We start from the raw sequence: 20814 nt of genomic DNA on the forward strand, positions 1-20814 counted from the left end.
GGAAACTTTAGGATCAATGTTAGGAAAGATTTCTCAGCTTGCAGGTCTATTAAACGCTGAAGTAATTTTCCCAAGAAACATGGTAGAACCCCTGGCACGTGACCATTATAAAAAAAAAAAACTGGACAGGACAATGTGCACTTCACTGTTGGAATTTCAGTTGTTTCTTTGGGATTAGCATGAAAGGGATCTTTGTAGATTCTGAGACGCCCATGTGCTCATTGCTGAGTTGTCTGCACTGCTTTAGACAGAATCTTTGTTTTAGCCCCGTATCATTGCATAGGGCTCGAAGTAAAAAACTGGAGGCTTCCTTCCTTTGCAGGACTCAGCAAAGCATTGCGGGGGGGAACAACCCAGTGATGTTCCTCTGTTTTACCCTAGTGCAGAAAAGCCTGTAAGGATCAGAGGAGCACACATTAGTTGAATTTACTTCCTGGTGATGGTGCTGATAAGGTAACGATCACCTGCATTTTACAGCTGGGGAAGTGGGGCGCAGAGAATAAGACCTTGCTTCTGCTAGAACCCACTTGATCCCCACTCTTGTGAAGCGACTCACGCGCACACACAACTCTGCTCCGTGTGGTTTGCACGCATGCCAGATAGCGTTTGGATTTGCAGGTCCAATCCAAAGTCAAGTTTAGTCTCTACCATTTTAGTGCTACAGTGGACTGAGGTCTTTGGCACAATAATACTAACAGAACGGTTCAGGGATTGGGCCGGTCATTTCCTTCTTACTCCCTTTCACCCTTCCAATTTGTTCATCGTCCTAGAGTCCTGATGCAAAGCCCATGGAAGTCAATGAGAGTCTCTCCCATGAGTTTTTTTTTGGGGGGGTCTGGCCCCGGAGCAGGAAATTCACTCTGCAAGAATCCTCTGGATCCCGCATTGCTGCGTGTCCAAAGCCTCTTTCCATTTCAATTTAAGCTTTATTCCTTATAGGGAGTTGCTCTGCTCCAGCCCTGCCATACCAGAGGGAAGCTGTTTTCCAGCAACAGGGCCAAGTCAAATGCAATGGGCTGAGTTCTGCGCCTACAAGCCACTACACAATACCACTGACTTGGGCATGGTTAAATGGAGCATGAGAAAAATGCAGCATCTGAACTACAGCTGGGGTGGAGGTACTTGAAAGCTTGTGTTTTGTAACCAGAGACCAGGTTTCCCTCTCCAAGCAGTTTGCCGCATTTGAGGAACAAACCCAGGAACTGTTTTTGTCTCCCTCAAATTACTTTATTATATTGTGAATAATCACAAAAGCATTACAATGCTGCAGAGTCTCAAAAAAAAAAAAATTATACAGAGAAGGTATTTGCCAGCCTTTCATAAGACTCGTTTAGCTAGCGGCTACCATGAGATTACAAGAGTAAATCTTGCAGTCTTCAATTCGATTGTCACATTGGGTATTGAATTTACCACAGTGGTGCAAAGGCAGTAACGTCTACAGTCTATATATTATCCCCCTAACATTTCATCTAAGTACAGAATTATAAAATTAAACAAATATATAATTTTAAAAATTGTTTTCTGCCAGCAGAAAAATTCTCTTAAAAAGGCAGGCTCCATTAGGAAAGAAAAAAAAAAAAAACCCACCCCAAACAAACCGAAGACCATGTTGTATTCCTATTTGTTCAGCATTTCCCCCGATTTTATAGAATCGCATCCCGTCTAAGACAATATTGCTGCCTTTTGAGAAAAATCTACAAGTTTCTCATGAAACAGACGGTGAGCAGAACATTTAAAAGGCTCAGTGAAAGGAAAAAAAACCCCACATTTTAAAAAGGGTTAAATTTCAATTATAAGATACAGGACCAAGACACTGGAGAAGCTATTTGGAAATTCAAGACCATATCCTCGCTGGTGTAGATCACTATATTGCACCAGCTGTTAATCTGGCCCTTCCAAGACAGTGACAGGCTCTGATTGGCTCAAATGTTTTCTATCATTCCCACAAATAACTGGTTTGGGGCAGTGTAATTTCAACTAGTAAAATACTCTCGAGGATGTAGCTGGGAAGATATAGCTCTTTTCTGGATTCCATGGATACTGCAGTGTCTTTGATTCATAATGCAAGCTGTTTCACCATGAAACATACTAGATTTTTCACCCCTCTTCCTCGAACATAGAGTGGAATCTACACAACAGTTACGTATGTGAGCAGATGCATCTTCTTATAGCCTTCTCCCCACCCCACACTTCTTGTTTATCTCAGATCCCCTGCAGAGTCTGCCAGTGCCCGCCCTTCACATTTTCCTTCTGGTCTATAGCCATCCTCAGTGCCTGACTACAGAATAGGCCAGATTCTAATCTCCGTTACACCGATTCAAGTCAGACTCCAATGAACTCATGGGTCAGCTGCACTGGTTTAGGGAATCTGGTGCAAACTCCCATGTGGACACACTGATTCTGGTTTAAGAGTAGCTTATTGCTGTTTAGTTTAAACCTGTTCCCGATAGACTTTAACTAAACTGAAAAAAAAAAAGCCTGGTTTAAACCAAAGTAAGAGCATCCATGCAGCCTTTTGCTGGGCTTAACTGAATTGGTTTAAAAAATAAAATCCTTTAGTGAACCTGGTGCAACTCTGTGTGTAGACAAGCTCTTTGACTAGTGCGGCTGAGAGCAGATGGTGCCAGTATGTCTCCCTCTGCCCCCCCTCCGCGAGGAAGAGAGACAGATTCAGGCCTAGGCTAAGCAGAAGTTACACCTAGGCTGAGTCTCTCTGGGGACCTGGGTTAAAATTCTCCTTCACGGAACGGGAGCTTGGTTCTCGTGTAGCATCTTCCCCTCCCTTCCCCCCCATTGGTTCGAGCTGGGCTTACCGCTGAGTTCTTGTGCGTCTGCCTCTCCCATTCCCTTTGCTCCTGCTTTGTTCTCCCTTGGCCAAATTCGGCATGCAGGCAATTGGGCAAAGCCGACTCATACTCCGTGCTCCAGAGCACGTGATTTTAGCAGACTTTGGTTTAGCTGCCAAGAAGCCAAGCCCGGGAGAGAGAAGAGAACTACATAGAGCAAGCAGGCCCCCAAAAGGATTCTCTCCCAGACAGGCAAGCAAGCTACTACCTTGTTCTATTAAACAGTGGGTGTCAGCAGCCTCAGGCTTTTGGGCTGGAGCTTCTCCTCCCTCCCCCACACGTTCTGAACACATTTTCTGGCATGAAATTGCATTAACAGCCCAGCTGCGTCACACATGTTCTTATTAGGCCAGGGAAGTCAAGAGTGGAAACAGCTTATTCTCAGTCCCCTGGGCTTACGCCTTGGTTTGATAAGGTTATCAAGATAAGGAGCCTCATCAAGCATTCTTTAAATGCCCAAGAAAGGGAGGGAGTCTTTTATTTAGTTTACACGCGCTCTCCCTTTCAGAGCTCAATCTAATTTACCCTACTGGAGTCTGACACCCAGACACCCTGCCGGTAACACAAGCTGCTCTGTTCAGCCTCACACACAGCAAGCAGGGAGGGAGGGAGGCTGGATCCATGGAAACCGCATTCGATCCTTAAAATGGTACAGTGCTGAGTTTCGAAATTCTGTCTTTGATGGACAACTAAGGTTCAACACCCTCTGCATCAAGACGCCCCGGAATTTCCAGTGGAGAATCTAATGCAATCCTGTGCGGACAGAATTGGGGTGAGGTGGGGGAAAATGGTTCTCAGGTACCAAGTGTTCACTTTTATGCAAACAGCATCCAAGCATTAGAAGCACCCCACACTCAGATTTGCTTCGTACTGTTTTTTTCAGACTGAAAGTGCATGATAATGAGCAGGGCACTGCTAATGAAGGCAACATCTGGAAGGCACTTCTTGGGAAAGAAAAGAATAGATAAAGCATGGATTTGTAAGCAAATGACTGCAGCGTTAACACATTTGGGTGCACGCCGTAGACAGATCTAGTTTTCCTCCTGCAAATAAGACTGGGCCGAATGCATTTTCTCCCCAGACATTCTGTCCTTCATCAGAAATTCAAAACAGTGACACCACTTGGTCCCCATTCACAGTAAACACTGTCGGGAGCTCCCATGCTGCATGTATCACTTGCAAATGCTTGTAGGAGCCAAGAGGCTGCAGCCAACACGTGGCAGAAAATGGCCAGCAATACAGAATTTAAAGACACACACCATCAAGTATTGGCATATACAAACATATAAATTAACAGAATTATTTACGAAAGGCACACAGCAGTCATTTCAGTCCAGATAGCCGTACAATCTACCTCTGTTCCCCTCGCCCTTTCCCATCAACTTTTATCACGAGACATAGGGTGCTGCTGCTACAGACCCGTGGCTGTCATGACAACTGAGGACTTCTTTTTTGGTCAACCCGATTTGTCGGTGATACTGTCCCTCCTTGATCACCTTCAGACACTGTACGTTCTTCCCCAAGGTAATGCTTTTGATGGAAGATAAGTATTTCAGCACAGTCTTTGGCAAGGAGGACACACCTGTATTGGACAGATTGAGCTCTTGCAAGGAGCTTAGACCAAAAACTACTTCAGCACTCAACGACTTAAGATTGGGGTTGCTGGATAAATCGAGTACCTGGAGGTTGGGAAGTTCTTTGAAGCTGTAAAGAGATATCTCTTTAAAGTCACATAGGCTGCTGAGAGACAAGTGAATTAAATCCTTCAGTCCCACGAAGGCTCCTTTCTCAATCTTGGACAGAGGGTTCCCATCGAGATTTAAGTATCGGAGAGGAATCGCTCGGAGATTTGGCACAGTCTTTAGTCGGTTTCCAGAGAGATTTAAACTCTGGATGTTGGGAATGTTTTTGTCATAATGTCTTGTGACTGTGCTTATCATGTTGTTGGACAAATCCACATTAATGGGTTTCCCTTGACCTCTGGAGGCAAAGACATCTATCGTTATATCCAGGAGGTTGTTGTTGCTCAAATCTACATCCCCCAGCGGTGAACTGGAGAAGCATTCATCTGGAAGGACTGCCAAAGAGTTATGACTCAGATCCAAGGATTCCAGATACCTGAGTCTGGAGAAGGTCGTGGAAGAGAACTTAGCAATTTTATTATAGCTAAGGTCAAGGCTCACCAAGGTGGTGTAACCAGGCCCGGTCAGCACTGACTCGTTGATGGTTTCCAGTTTGTTGGAGGACAGGTCCAAGTAGGAGGTATCCAGTGGGATAGGGACTGGGACGATGTGTGAGCCGATTCCACTGCAATCCACTTTGGTCAGGCTAAAGCTGTCAAAGAGCCCAAAACTCTCCACTTCACAGTGACATCCTGGGGAGCAGGTCTTGGTAGCACCAATACAAGGAAAGAGAAGCAGCAGGTTGAACCAGGCTGAGAGAAGCATTGCTGAACCTGAAAGCCAAGATGAGGAGAGAATTAAAGAGCGTCTGAAGCACTGCAGACAAACTCAAAACCTTGCGGTAGTCGGATCAATCACATGAACTGTATCCTTCCAAAGACTGGGACAGATGTGCTTTTCAATGCATGGAACAATCCCATGGTATCTGACACTACTCAACAGTGGAAATATCTGACTGCATTAGTGATTGGATATTTGCCATTGCAGGTGTCTGGACTGAAGCAGTGATGGGAAATATGTGCTCCTAAGGTACTGGACTATCAGACATTTGAATAAATGTAGGCAGGTAGCCATAGGTATTTCCTACACTAGACTCTTCCCTGTAAAGTTTCCCACTGTAACAACTCTAGTGCATAGACAGTGACTGCTGGTGTTTGGACCACTAGGCCGGCTCTGAACCAAGTTAGACCACCTGGCATATAAGATGCCACCAATACCTTGTCTACTGTATTCCGACCACTGCTACCACCAGTGGGAAATTAAGGGGGAAAAAAATCTCACTTAGACACGGCCCATGAAAATACAACCAAGTCAGCACCCAACTTGGTAACTTGGGATTGCCTGTGAAGAGCGATCACTGCTCTGAAGCAAGATCCGGCCGTGCTGCATCTCCACCAGTTTAAGCTGAACCACGCATGAGGCTCCCACCGTATTATGGTTCAAACACTGGGGGGGAGGTGAAGGGAGAGAGCTGGTCTGCACTGAACATGTGCATCAGCACAGCTGTCTCTCAGAGGTGTGAAAAATCCATCCCCGACAGACACTGCTATATCAACCTATGTCCCAATGTAGACAGCCCTAGGATGGTGGAAGAATTCTTCCATCAACCTAGCTCCTGCCTCTCGGAGAGGTGGATTAACTACAGTGACAGCAGAACCCCTCCCGTCACTGTAACGGGCATCTGCACGCTGTGCCGCCGTAGCAGATGAAGCGTAGCCATGGCCTGGTTATTTAGGGTGGTTTAATAAGCTGTAGCTCAGATGCAAACATCAGTGTGTGGTCGGGAACTTGACAGACGGGGATTGAATTCCCTGCTCTGCCACAGACTTCCTATGTGACATTGATAAGTCACAATTTCTCCATGCCTTAGTTCCCCATCTGTAACATGGGGATACTAGCGCTTCCCTGCTTCACAGGGGTATTGAGGGGATAAACGCATGAACGACTAGGAGGTGCTCAGACACTACAGTGACAGGGGCCAACAGTAGTACCTCAGCTAGACAACTGCTTTCTTCGAGGCTACGGTAAACATGCATAGCGAAAACTGGATCTTCATTGGCATCAGACACAATGGGTCCAACCCGCTACCTTACACCTCCCAGAACCAGCAAGGCGTCACGCATCCAAGGGGCTCAGGGAAGGAATTCAGCCAGAGGGAGCGCGTGCCATGTTTCTGCGGCCAGCCTTCCTTTGGGCATTCTGACGGGTGGGAGAGAAGCGTTAACTCCCGACAGGACTTCTGTGGGGAGGGGCCTTTGAGAGGAAGTGCTGAATCCTTACTCTTTTCCGGCCAACACTATGCCCCATGGCCCTCTGCATGAGAGGTGGTGGTCACTGCACGGCCTGGTTTCCTGGTCAGCTGTCGACCACTCAGACCCTCGGCCTGGGTTCATGCTGGGGTAGAGCTCAGGTGAATCCGGACCCTGAGAGGACTTGACCATTCAAAAAGCTACTCATGCAGATGCCCATGAATGCGTTCTCCTAGCTACGTGGAGCCCTCAGTTGCCTAAGCACAGAGAGATGCATCTGCCAGCTTCTCCACCAACCACTGAATTTTCCAGCTTAGGAAATAAAGCGGTATCAATCCAACAGCCTGGGAAAACCAAAGTCCTCTTGGCAAAACACTCCTCAGACAGGCACACGTCTGAGTTCTCCCCATCGGTCCCCCCCCCAAACAGACTTGACACTGGGCCTCAAATCTGGCTTGGAAGGACCCCTCCTAGGAACCAGAGGATGGGTCCATCTTCTTGACCTGACTGCCAACAAGGACACGCAGTGTGATGGGTAGCTACCCACTTCCAAATCTCCACAGGGACTGAGCGGAGACAACTCACTTATTTCACGCCAGCCACTGGCCAGCCATCAGATAACTACCTGCAATAGCTAGCAGTCTGGATGAGGATTCTCACCCGGGACCCAGCAGTGAAGCCCTTCTCCTTCACACGCCCTATAACATTGCCATCTTCACAGGTGAAGGGCGAATGGATCGAGGATGCTCATCCTTGTTTCACAGGACTTGCCAGACCTTTTCACTATTGTAGCTGTTAATGGCTCCTTCACAGAAATGTAGGTAACTACAGACACATGGTTTCCAGAACGAGTTGATAAAAAGCTTTTGTGACAAAGCCTCTGGGGATTGTAACACTGAGCAAGCTGGCATCCCACAGGTCTGCGGCAGTCACGTTCCAGCCGTTAGAAGGCTGATTATTCCTATTGTTTCCCCACTTCATTGCCTGGAATCACAAGTTCCCTGTCCGCTCTCTTTATGCCCTTCAAAGAAGGATTTGAGGAGATAGGGTGATCAAAAAGCAAGTGTGGAAAATCAGGACTGGGGGGGGGGGGGGCAGTAACAGGCACCTATATAAGACAAAGCACCAAATATCAGGACTGTCTCTATCCAATCGGGACATCTGGTCACCCTATCAGAGATCTGCAACAGAAAAGTGTCCCCAGAACAATGATCTATTCTGCTTCTCACTTTCCCCATCCCCCAAATTTAAATGTCAGATACTATTTTTCAAGGCTATTTATCTCATCTACCCAGGGTTTCAGCCTTTACTGTGTCAAGTGCATGCTATTATCACCTCTTCCTCCGCTCTCTAATAAAAAGCAACACCCTTGTGGTGTCATCTTTGCTACTTATCCTTTGATCCTTCCTCTGTGCCTCCCCTGCAGCCTAGGAACCGCTTGCCAGCCATTTCCTAGAATTCACAGCGACTTTTGTCTTCTCCCAGGTCAGTTCCTCTTCCTTGTCAATGGCTCCTTGCTAATTCACATCAGTGACTGGGAGACCCATTGCAAATTTGCAAAATGCATTAGGAGAAGAAAGGAAGAGGCATCACAAAATATGATCTGGCCATGCATTTATTGTTACCTGTAGGGAAGTAGCACATAGGAACCCCCAACCTTGGCTGTGACCCCACTGGGCTGTTCAGACAGGACAAGAAGATAGTCCCTGCCCCATAGAGCTTGCAATCTAAGCAATTAAGCATCTCTGAAGGAGGATATTTTATTGCATGCTAGAGAAAGAGGGTGATTTCTGTAGAAATCATAGTAAAGATGAGCCCTCGTTCCAGCGTTGTGCTATTTAACGTTTGCGGGGAGGTGAGAGGAGACCACCATTTCGGGATGAACTGCAAGTTCTACCTTCCCCAAGATCTCCGGCAGAATCGGAGCTGTTTTCCAGCCAGTTTTACGCAGCTCCTGCCAAGCAAGTTCCACGTGCAGCCACCTGTACGGTGGCATTTTGCCTTCCATGCAAATGGGTGTGAGAGGGCAGCGCTGACATCCTGTGCTACGGAAGGGAATCTACTGCACTAAGGCAGCTCTTTAGAAACGTGAAACCTCTTAGGTCAACAGAGGCACACCCACAAGTTATACCCAGGAGCTACCTTGAGACCTCTCTGCCAAACCCCAACCCATCAGCTATTCCTGCTTGATTCCTGGGAAACAGCCTACCAAGCCCAACCCAACTCCTGTGGGGGATAGAGGGGGAGAGTCTCATTAGCTTCAGTGGGAGCTGAATCACCTCCCAGCAGCATGCCCAATACTGGTTTTAAGACACATGATGAAATCCTAGCCCCGTTGAAGGCAGTGACAAAACTTCCACTGACTTCGGTGGGGCCAGGATTTCACCCGGCGAATCCAAGTCTCCTCTCACACCAGCAAGAATCAGGAGCAGCCCTTCTGAAGCCGCTGGATTTACAGTGCGTTGGATGGAGAACCAGACCCTGTGCCAGACTTCAGTAACCAGGAAATCAGCGTCTTCTAGAGTTTGTGTCTGGGAATTCCCTTCCAGCCCAACTTCAGGACCAACCGACAGAAGGGACAAACAAGACGACCTCATAGGTGTTTCAGCACCAATATCCACGGCTCATGATTCTTCCCATCCCTCAGCAGGGAGCTGGCGCTAGCGTGGTCCTGATGCATCAGTGTGCAAGGTGCAGCTGAGAGTAGCTATTTACATTGCAGTTACAGTTTCTTACTAGCCAAGGGAGCCATAACCTATATCAGTGCTGCTCTGGATCGTCTCTCTCTCTCACTGGGTCTGTTAATTGCCTTGCAAACAGGGATGTACTTTACGCCCTCTCTAACTAGACTGTTACAACAAGGCAAGGAATCCATTACCGAACAGCATGAAAGAATTAGAGTGGTAACAAGTTGGGTGGCTGAAGTCTTATTTGTTCTGTCTCCTATTGAAGCTAACAGGTTGTCATCCAACCCGGAAAAAAAGCCTCTTCATTGTTAGGCAGTGACCAATTAAAATATCCAGGTATCTTTGGTTTTTGTCCTAGGCTGGAGCAGTCCATAGTGCAGGGGTATCAAACTAACTTGCAATGGTGGGCCATGATGCAATAAGATTAACTTAAAGGGGGCCAGACCCAGGTGGCGTCTTACCGTTGGCAGAAAAATCTCACTGCGTCCTCCCTTTTGGCGGCAGCTTGCGGCCTCCCCCACTGCCGAAAAACCTTTCGGTGGCGGCCCCCCGGTATTCCGGGCAGCAGCCGCTAGGGGCCGAAACTAAGAGGTTGTCGGGCCCTATCTGGGCGACAAGGGCCGGAACAAAAAGCTTTGCGGGCCAGATCTGGCCCACAGGCCGCATGTTTGACACCCCTGCCATAGTGCATCTCTAAGAGGGGAGAGGGGAAAGTGAATAGCATTTATTAAACCCTCATCAAAATGCCTTTGGCCTCCTGCCTACAAGCTGTTCTGTTAAATTATGGATGTATTCGCACAGGGCCAAATCCTGCTTGCCCTTATGCCTGCAGTAGTTTTCTAATGCAGCGGGAAAGTCACTGGGCAAAGCTCTGCAGCCTTCGGTTTGCCTCAGGAATATTGCCCTGATTGCTCTACTCTTGCCCTGGGCATGGAACTTCCCTCAATGTAAATAGACCCCCTGGGGCAAATCCTGGCCCCCTCGACATCTGCATAATCTGGAGTGTATCCAGTTACTTCAGTGGGAGCTGCTGGTTGCTCAGAAATCAGAGCTTGGGGTGCCTAGAGCTGAACTCCAGTTTTCTTAAAGTCTTGGCCTCTGTTCCTAGAAAGAAAAATAATGAAATACGGAAGAGAAGGCACCGGTGATTTTCCATGTTAGTCATGCAACTCTTGTTGAACCTCTTCGAAAGGCAGCGTGGCCTACTATTTAGGGCACTGGGCTAACCTCAGGAGATCTGGCTTCTGTTTCTGACTCTGCCATTGACCTGCTGGATGACCTTGGGCAAGTCACTTCCCCCTCCGTGCTTCAGTTTCCCCACCCACCCTTTGTCTCTCTCATCTATTTATACTGCACGCTCTTTGGGGCAGGGATTCTCCCTTGGTATATAGCTACACGGTGCAGAACACAACTGGACTCTGATCTACTGAAATACAAACTGGACTCTGGCCTACTGTAATACAAACAACAGTTGTCTGGAAGGCGTCTGGAGGCGCTTTATTTAAAAAAAACCCGATAAGGCAGAGCAACAGACATAGGTGTGAATGGGCCAGCCCAGACAGACCACAGGCTCTGTTCCTACTCGGTCAGTCTCCTCTGGCCCATTGACTTCAATAGGATCCTATATGAACACTCCTGGATCACATGGCAGGATTTGGGCCTGTGCTGGGGTTTCCTGTGAAAAATGTAAAAACCAATCAGCCAACTCACTGTGTGATAGATAAAGTGAGCTGAAGGCAGAAAGGGGTGGGGGAGGAAACGCTGAATGGAGCGTTGTTGCAAACCCACACTTTGGGGGAGGAAAAAGGCAAACAAAATGACTATTTTCTACTAACGCACAGTCTTAGTCTGTCATCAAGGCTTCTCTCATTCCCTTCCAAGCTGGCAGGCAGACACGTTGGCACCGCTATCCACTGAATTCAGGGCTGGTCCTTCTGGGACAGCACTCCCACTTGGCATCCCTCGAGCACAGCCACATGAGAAACCCGGATCTCTCAGACCTGTGTGGTCCCTGCTGTGTGAAGGCAGACTGGCCGGCCACATCTAGACTACCTCTCGTAGCCGTGACTACCACCGTTTCATCGGGGTGGATTTTTCAGCTCTCTCCATGAGGGCAGTGTTAAAGGACACTGACGACCAGAAAAAAATATATACACAGATAGCTATAGGGTGGGACTTATGAAAGCTCTACCCACAGTGCTCTGCCGTAAGGAAGGCTCAGTCCATTCTGCAGATTGGAAAACTGAGGCACAGAGCGTCTCAAATCCCCATTAGCAAAGCATGTGTTTAAACACTTTGCTGAATCGGGGCCTTAAGTGACTGGCGGATTTAGGATTTCCCAATTTTCTGGTTAAACCGCAGGATTATGGACTTTTTAAGACACAGAAAAAAGGGCTTACTCAGGATGTCTGCCCCTGTAATTCAGACATAGCCACTTACTTTCCTGGCAGGAACACGGGTTTGGGAGGAGGGTTTTTTTTTAGCATGATACTTCCATAAAAAGAGGGCTCAGGATTTTATTCTGCCCTATGCATCACCCAAAAATCAACTAACTGCAAAACCTTTCTAAACAGCAGGATGATTGTTCTGCCGGGCACCGACACCAGGATGGATTTGCAGAGGTGACAAGTTGAAAAAAATAAAAGCTGTATTTGATAACTAAGCAAGGAGCACACAGAGATCAGTGGCAATAAATCCCACAAGCTGGGAAGAAAAGAGATTGCTAGTTCCTTCTCAGGCACTGAGTTAAAGCAGTGACGGGAGGGAGCCCCATCAGATAAATCAAGAACCCCATGAGGTAGCTTTAACTGAGTCACTTTTCTGGCAATAACAGCTTTTTAAAGCTTTTTATTTTCTAAAACTGCTCCCGTTGCTTGTCAAGTTTGAATGGGCTTCCCATCCTGATGAATACGTCTCCCTGCATTTAGTCAGAGCATACAGCTCCTGTTAACGTGCAATATCACCATGGCTATTGATTTCCAATAGCGGCCATTAGGAGACACTTTCTCCTGAAGTATCATTTGGGCTCAAAGAGATTGCCAAAGCCAGCTCTCCACACAGGTGTGAACAGATAGCAAAAAAACTGGTTTAAACGAGCTTAAAAGCAGAAACTGTTACGCCCTTAAACAAAAAAAAAAACAAAAAAACCCCCACCAAAAACAAACGAATCTTTGAAGATTAAAAAAAAAAAAAGCTGCACCTGTCTCCTGAAAAGGGCTCCCGCTCCAGAAATGTGAGACGACATCTCAGGAGAGGTGGGGTTTTTATTCTCAGATCAGTCCAAATTAAAGGTCAGTCAAGCTTTTTCCTTACTATTTCCAGGCAACTGCGCCAGGTGGCCACATATAGAATTGTCAGAGGAGGCACAGTTACCTTGGGGAGATGGTTAAAAGGCTACCGATGTTTTCAAGTCACAGATACTTAGAGGTAAGAAGCAGGAAGAGGATACGATGATTTAAAATGTGATCCCTCCCGACCCTCCATGCAGGCAAACCCCTGGGCCCACGTCCAGTCTTGCTGAAGTCAGTGGACTAATCCTCATTTACACTAAGGCCCCTTTCCAGCATCCTGGCATTGCACAGGAGTCTGAAAGCATGGGCCATTTATCCCCACTGTAAGGCCCTTTTACACCCCGCCAATGTGCTGTAGAGAGGCCTTCGCAGATATGAGAACCAGGCTCATGGGGTTTGCCCGAATAGTTCAGAATAGACAATCTATTCGTAAACGTCTCTCTATTACGCAGCTCCGGGTATGGAGGAAGCTACAGATAGTTCAAAACATAAAATAAGTGCTACACCCTTTATGCCTGATTCTCCATTTGCCCAGCATGATTGGAAAAAACAATATATCTAGTGAACTCAATGGAGTGACTCCAGATTTACACAGCTGACAGTAAGAGGAGAATCAGTCCCTTACCTCTAGCTATCTGTGCTGGTTTTCTTAGACCCGTCTATCAGGATTTTTTGCATCAGTCACCTCATCTGCGATAAGCTATCAGGGATGGGTTTATCTGCCTAACGTGCCAGGCAGCTTAGATAGCGGATACATCCCAAATTACCCGTCAGGAAACAAAGTAGGGGGATGTGCGAAATTCTCTTCTGTCTAGCACTGCGTCGCTTCCTCTCTCCCCGTCTCGAAGCAACAGGCTGGGAGAGAGGAATAGCGCTTGCAACCCATGTGGTACACGTCTACTGCTAAAGAGTTGTAGTGGACATGAATAGGAACTGAAATCGTTTCTAAAGCCCTCTTTGCTTAGTCTCCCGGCTTACGCAGTGAACTCAGCATCGAATGCGGAGGCTGAAACACTCTTCTATGAATTATGTTCCGCTTTAATGAGATCTAATAATGGATGTAAAAAAAAACACCCACCCACTGTTGCTTTCAGCCAGGAACATCACCACCATAGAAGGAGTCGTTAACACGTAATTAACCCAACCACGTGGAAACCACACTGCCGGGGCATCCAAGGATAATCAACCTAAAACAGGAACCCCTTCCTCCCCCCCACATCACTTCCTTATCCTCTTTACATGCAGTTATTTTGTTATCCTAGAGGGAGAAGGGAGTATTTAAGAAAATGTTGTCACAGACCCACTCTTCAGCTGGTATAAATTGGCAAAGCCCTACTGAAGTCAATGAGAAAGGATGCATGGCCTAATGCAGAGGTGAACAGCTGCAGCCCATGTGACAGTCTCAGGGCCATACGGATAGTATCGGATGCGGCCCACAGAACACAGTGAGGACTGCCATGGTAAATAGGTGGAGAACCACTGGTCCAGTGGTAGCTCAGGACTTGGCAAATTCTGCTTGGCTTGTGTTATTTAGTCCGGCTAGTTACTTAGTTGTTCTGGGCCTCAGTTCCCCATCTGTATAATGGGGAGAGTAGCCCTTCCACTGTTGAGAAGATAAGTACATTAGAGATTGGGAGGTGCTCAGATACTATGGTAGTGAAGGCCACTGAAAAGTAGTATCTACAATGGACAGATGCTGAATTACACCAGCTGAGAATCTATGCATAATGCAACCACTTGGCCAATTACCGGCCTCCTTGCAGGACCCGGGTAAATCATTGGCACTGGCTGCTACGCTTGAAGTTCTAACAAACACGAGCTTCAAAAGGAGGCTGCCAGGGGGATTATATTACTCAAAGAAGATGGAGCCTCCGGGGTTGTCAGGCGGAATTTAGCCCCAATTTAGTCTTACGTAGCCACAACCAGCATCGCTGCAACAGTGCAACCCACGTGCATAGACAAGGAGGGCCACCGTACGTGCTGGTCAAGTTTACTGTTGTTTGAAACTGGTGCAAATCCCAGCTTGTCTTGTCTACGCACGAGGTCTGTACAGACGCACTGACTCGGGCTGCAGGCTGCCAATGGCCAAGGCCCAAGTATGTTTGACACCCAACAGAAGAGGAGTTTGGTGGTCTCCATCCAATCCCCACTGGCCATCCCTTAGCAGTCTCAGCAAAGGTGCCAACGACTGAATGGGCCATGCCCACGAGGCAATTCCTCCAAACAGGCACTCCAGCAGGGCAGTGGTGGAGGGGAGCTTTTTATTGCCACTGCACCTATTTCAAGACTTCCGGGTCCACAGCTGTCCCCACCACAAGCACCCCACCACTTCCCTACTAGAAATACCTACACTCCAGACATACTTAATCCTGCCTCAGTGCAGGGGGCAGATCAGATGGCCTCTTGAGGCCCCTTTCTGTTCTACATCTCTGGGATTCCATGCACGCAGACAGACGTGTATACTGGACAATAACGCTGTTTATCTAGAGTTAAAACAAAGCGTGATCTAAGGATGCAGGGTGTTTAAACTGGTAGGGAAAGGCAAGGCTGAGACACTCGGTCCTGGCTTTTCTGAGAGATCAGAGTTAGTCCCTTTTGTCAGTTGCGGATGCAGGATTATTTCTGTGCCAAAACAAGTAACTATTAATCAACACACTGTAAACATTATCCTTGCTCCAAGGATAGTCTAATAGATCTATTATAAGTGGAGGGACAGATGACAACTGCAAGAGCAAAGCCAGGCAAGGAGGACTGGGATGGGGGTAAAATATCACCATTTCAAGCTAAGAAGCCTGAATGCAGAGTAGACACCTGGGGTTAATTAAGTCAGAGGCCCAGCGCCTCCATCCCATTCACTGCAGCATCCTGACGGGTATTTGCTTTTGCAAGGTATTTGGCTTCCTGTGCTCTGAAGAAACACCCTCCTTTTAAAAAAGAGGAAATTCAAACCACCCTCTCCAGCCCCACAAAAAGTTTCTTTTAACAGGGATCTTATTTTGATTGTTAACGTCTCAACCCTTGTCCACCTTGAGACGCCTTTCGTAATTTACAAGGCAAACATTTAAACAAGTAGTAGTTTATTCAAGTTATGTAATTTTCCTCCCCTCGGCCCTGTTATAAAGAAGTCAAGGTGCCGTTCAGTGTAGTTTGGATTTAACGAGAAGGGAAACCTGTGTGGACACGAACTGGCACATAAGCAGGTTCCAACCAGTTCATACTTGGAACTAAAACAGCCTGGATTTGGTGTCTACTACACGGAATTTTACATTTCTCACAGGGCCAAATCCTGCACCCAGACCATAGTCAGTGGCCAGAAGTCCACGGACAACAATGCCTGCAAGATTTGACCACACAGGCAGCAGATGACAAGTTCCTGGAAGAACTCAGTACTAACTTCAAGGCAGAGACATTAGGAATGAAATCATGACCTCAGTCTGGCTTGCCACAAAGTCAGCCCCCTGCCCAGCCTGTAAAGCCGCCCATGTTATTATAGTTTTACTGAGGACCAAAGTCATCTGCAGCCACTCAAAAAGCTTTTAAAAGTATAATCTTGGTCCCTGGCCTTTCGTGGAGTGCTTGGAACAGGCATTTACCAACAGGAAAAGAGGCTTTCGAAGTCATTCCCCCAGAGCTGTTACAGGGAGGGAAAGCCAAGTGGCCCCGGAGGTCTCTGGGAGCTCTGGGAAGCCCTGCAGTTTGCACAGCTCTATTAAGGTGTATCACAGGGCTTGCCAAGAACAGGTAGGTGCAATTATAGTTCAAGCAGGACAGGTTAGAATTTGGCTGCTGTTCTCAATGGATTTAGAGTTCATGAAAGCCCTGGAGACAGACCGTCATCTTCACCCACTGATCTGGATCAGCAAGGACAGCAGTCATTTCCCTCCACACCTCAAGGGAGCGGAGGAGATGGAGAAGCCATCCTTGTAGAGTTCACTCGAGTTAGTCCTCTCAGGGGAGAGCGGCCCCGCTGGGAAGCAAGGCTCGAGATGCTGTGTTCACGCTGGCACGGCACTCGCTCCTGTGTGGCGCTAAGACTTCTGGGGCTACGTCCCACCGCAGTTCTTTGTGCTGCCGTTATCCGAGCCGCTCTCTGTGAATTCTTTCCCGGCGGACCTGCGGGCGAACTCGTCTGTTCTTTCGTGACTCATGGCAGTGGGGTGGGAATTGTGGGAAAGCACTGGAGGACTAGTGGCCCTTGACTGGAACTAGCCTGTGTCTCACCCCTATTAGCAGCTGGCAAAGATGTGATAATTCAGGCTGTAGCCTATACTCTCCACCCCGCTGGGCCTGCCAACTGGAATTTAAAGCACCATCACACTCGAGTTAAGGCTTTGTGCATGGACAGGCCTGGAGTTATGGGCAATGCTAGAGTGATACCATGAGTTAATTCAGCCATGAAGACAAGTCCTAAGGCAGCATGGTTGAGTGGACAAGGCACTGGACTAGGACTCAGAAGACCTGGGTTCTGTTCTATTCTATTCTTAGCTCTGCCACTGGCCTCCTGGGTGACCTTAGGCAATTCACTTTACCTGCTTGTTCCTCTCTTTCCCCTCTCACCTTTTGTCCATCTTGTCTATTTACAGTGTAAGCGCTTCAGGGCAGGTTCTGATTCTTATTATATGTAGGTAATGCTGCTTAGCACAATGCAGACCTGATCTCAGTACAACCAGTAAAAAAAACAACCCCCCCCCAAAACCCCCAGACAGACTAAAAATCAGTATAGGACACTTATTCCGAAGTGAGAGGGCCTGCACACAGGCCTGCCTGAGAACAAAAGAGTGCAGTTATTCAGATGCAAGGTGGTGTGTGTAAAGCAACCTTGCAGGGAACCATAAAATGTCAGCGGATCCAGCTAGGGAGAAGTTGTCCATGCCCCTTTTACCATCATGTCCTCCTTAGGGTGACAAAAGCCATTCAGCTTTATGGCTCCCTCATGGTAAGCAAGCCCGTCAAGGAAACGGCTCTTGATCACAGCTGCATGAGCACTTAAGGCGGGTGATAAACTGCGCTACTGCATTATGTGGTGGGGAGGAGATGGGGGGCCAGTTAAAGGCCAACAGTCTTTCACGGCCACATGGTCTCCCTGAGGTCAAGAGCCAGCAGGATTTCAAAAAGGACTGCCCTCCTAAGAGGGATATCCCCACCACTAAGTATTAAAGTACATAAGAGTTTTAAACCATTCTGCTTCAGGACTTAAGGCAGTCTCTAATTATTCAGGGTTAAGAGGTAACTCTAAGGACAGGTTAGCCAAGAACCTCTGAACCAGCGGTGACTGGCTATGGACAGGACTACATGGCCCGCTGCTCCGATCTAGCCTGGCTGCTCCCGGGTGACAAAACATTCTCAATATAGGAAGCAAACGCAGTGCCAGCAGGCTGCTAGTGCTGTGTTGGGAAGTGATCCCCGGCTCCAGCTATCGAAAGCTAGAATAGTCGGGGCCAGGTAAGTGACTTGCCCCGAGTCAGAAGGCGAGTCTGCAACAGAGGCTAGAATTAAACCCAAGACTCCTGAGTCCCTTAGCTGCAGGGAATGGGAAGGCGAGAGAAGTAGGTCAGTAGGTCTGTACAGTTTTTAAACAGCCTGTTTAACTTTGCTTCTTCTCCCACTGCTTTATATGGCTCTATTTAAACCCTACACGAGGCTTCCTGCACCTGGTTACTCAAGTGCATTCGATCCCATTCCAGTCACTTGTTATAACTGTAGCTCTCTGTAATGCTCCAGTTTCTAGAGACATGATATAATCCGGCTGGAATGCACTTGGTTTTATAATATGCTGTTTGTCTCTGAAAGCAGCACGGCAAGTGCTGAGCATTAAGAGGTGGGGGGGGGGAAAACCCAACAGACGCTGCTATTGCATCATCCAACTTTGCCGAAATCTACTATTCAAGCACATACAGCAATACTGGATCACTCTCTAGGGTGCCTCTACCCCGAGCCGCTCGACCCTGTCGCCTCATGCAATAAAGTAGTAAAAGGAAACCCAAGCATGGGACGTCCACAACATCTGGATTCCACAACCACTTAGGTCACACACCCCACATCGCATGGGGGGGGAGCTCCTGGCAGGGCCCAGGTTCGAAACCTGAAAGCAAAGCTGATGGAGGAATAAATATGACAGAGAGCACCCCAGTATCTAAGAATTCACGGATACTATCCTGGCTTTGGTGATGCCATCCACAAATCCCTTTGAAACCGTCTGCACTGAGGAAAACTCCTGCTGCCTAAGAGACCCAGCAATTAACAGCGCTGACGGCCCTGGATTGCCTAAAAAGGCTTTCGGAGTGACCGCACCGCAATCACAGCCCCGTCAGGTGCACATCTGGATTCTCCCCCTCCCCACCCGAACTTCTGACTACGGAGAGAGGCTTATGCCGTAGCAATGGTTCACATGTTAACGGCCCCTGTGAGCCACCGAGTGGCTCCCTAGCATTTCCCGTGGGGCCCCCCCACAACATGTTTTGCAAGCCAAGCAGCGGGGGTGGGATAGGAGACCCTGTAAATATTCTCTCCCTTAAGAAGTGGCCCACTGGACTATAACACTGAAAGCTGCTGCCTCCTGGTGGTGCAAAGCATAACAACACAACGTGAGTGTAAATGAGATGCAGTCAGTAGCATCCAGCCTGTTGGCTGCTACTCATGAACAATGGCTTATGTCTATATAGGGCCTTTTCCACCAGGGGTGAACTGACTATTGCAGTGCAACGCCAGGAGACCCCTTCTTGCATAACCTCCCCCGCGGCATGCCCTAATGCAGACACATCTAGACTGCAGCATGGCCAGAGTTTTAACAGCGCACAGTAACGCTATGCACTTTTTAGGAGAGGGAGAGAAGAATTTATCCAGCTAAGCTGCATGAAGATTGGGAGGCGGCAGAAAGAAATTAACCCTGGAATCCTGGCCAAAGTGCCATGAGACCGTAGAGGGCCGCAGCATCACGTTGCATTCAAACGTGGCATCCTGCCCTGCCCTCCCCCCCACAGCACCATGCTGGGGTGCTGATCCAAGGAGGACTTGCGGGAGGGAAATAAGCAGGATACAGTGCTGCCTACTGAGTCACCAGCACCTCCTCCTCCAGCACACAGGTGTCAGTTCTCTCTGCCCGGAGTCCCAGTCACTGCTGCAGGTCATCTTGTTGACCTGGCGCCATGGTTCCTCTGCATTCCCTTTTCCCCTCCCAAACCTCACAAACCAGAAGCTGCCTGCTCCTCACATCTTTGGTGCTACACAACAAAGAGATTGCAACCCCACTCTCCTGAGCTGAAGTTCCTGCTGCCCTTCAGTACGACCACAACCAAACTAGGTTTTTGCTATTGGAGAATAATCTCTGGACCTCCCAGCCGCAGGGGGCACTCAAAATGCAGCTGCAGACCCTCCGTGGAGGAGAGCATCAATACAACCCTGGCTATTACTGTTGCTAACAGCACAGCTGTAAACGAAAGGCTCCCGAAAAGTCTCACAACACGAGTCTCCTGAGTAACGCACGCTAGCAAAATGATACATTAACAGCCTGGCTGGTGGCTGGTGGAACACCAAGGATGCCATCCAGCTTGCTTGCTGGCCTGCACTCTGGAGCAAGCTGCATACGCCCCATTAGCTGCACTAGGCAAGTTTTATAAAATGTTTATTCTGGAAAGTTTGGCAGACTTCCCCCGCCAGTGCTGACAAAAGCTTAATCTGCAGGTTCCTAGCTTTTTGCTCACAATGTGTCTTTTGTCTATTCCAGCCTACTTCAAATGGTGGATGGCCCAAGAGTCAGTGCAGTCAGGAGACCTGGGTTCAAGTCCCCATTCCACCACAGCCGTCCTGTGTGACCTTGGGCAAGTCACTTCGTCTCTTTGTGCCTCAGTTCCCCACCTGTGCAACAGGAATAAAAGCATTGCCTCACCTCACAGGAGTGTTGTGAGGAGAAATAAAGTTTAAAAAACAAAAGAATTTGAGATGCTATGGTAATCTGGGCCATGTAAATACCAAAGGTTACGTCTACACGGCCTGGGTCAACGGACTCAGCCCGTGTGGACAACAGCTGCATAGACATTGAAGTGCCAACTCTGAAGCCCCAC

General features: G+C 48.1%; 1 protein-coding gene across 6 annotated transcripts in view; it reads right to left on the reverse strand.

Annotated features, from left to right (window-relative positions):
- Positions 1 to 861: 861 nt before the first annotated feature.
- Positions 862 to 20814, reverse strand: part of TSKU (tsukushi, small leucine rich proteoglycan) — a 54511-nt gene continuing 34558 nt past the window's right edge. For all 6 annotated transcript variants that reach the window (XM_067533210.1, XM_067533207.1, XM_067533208.1 and 3 more), the window contains one exon: positions 862 to 5301. In XM_067533210.1, the coding sequence (XP_067389311.1) occupies positions 4235 to 5293 (1059 nt within the window). In that variant the 5' untranslated portion in view covers positions 5294 to 5301 and the 3' untranslated portion in view covers positions 862 to 4234. The remainder of the gene's footprint in view (positions 5302 to 20814) is intronic.

The sequence above is a fragment of the Emydura macquarii genome, unplaced genomic scaffold (genome assembly GCF_026122565.2).
Source record: "Emydura macquarii macquarii isolate MOO-44397 ecotype Brisbane River unplaced genomic scaffold, CSIRO-AGI_Emac_v2 contig_3328, whole genome shotgun sequence".
Classification (NCBI taxonomy): domain Eukaryota; kingdom Metazoa; phylum Chordata; order Testudines; family Chelidae; genus Emydura; species Emydura macquarii.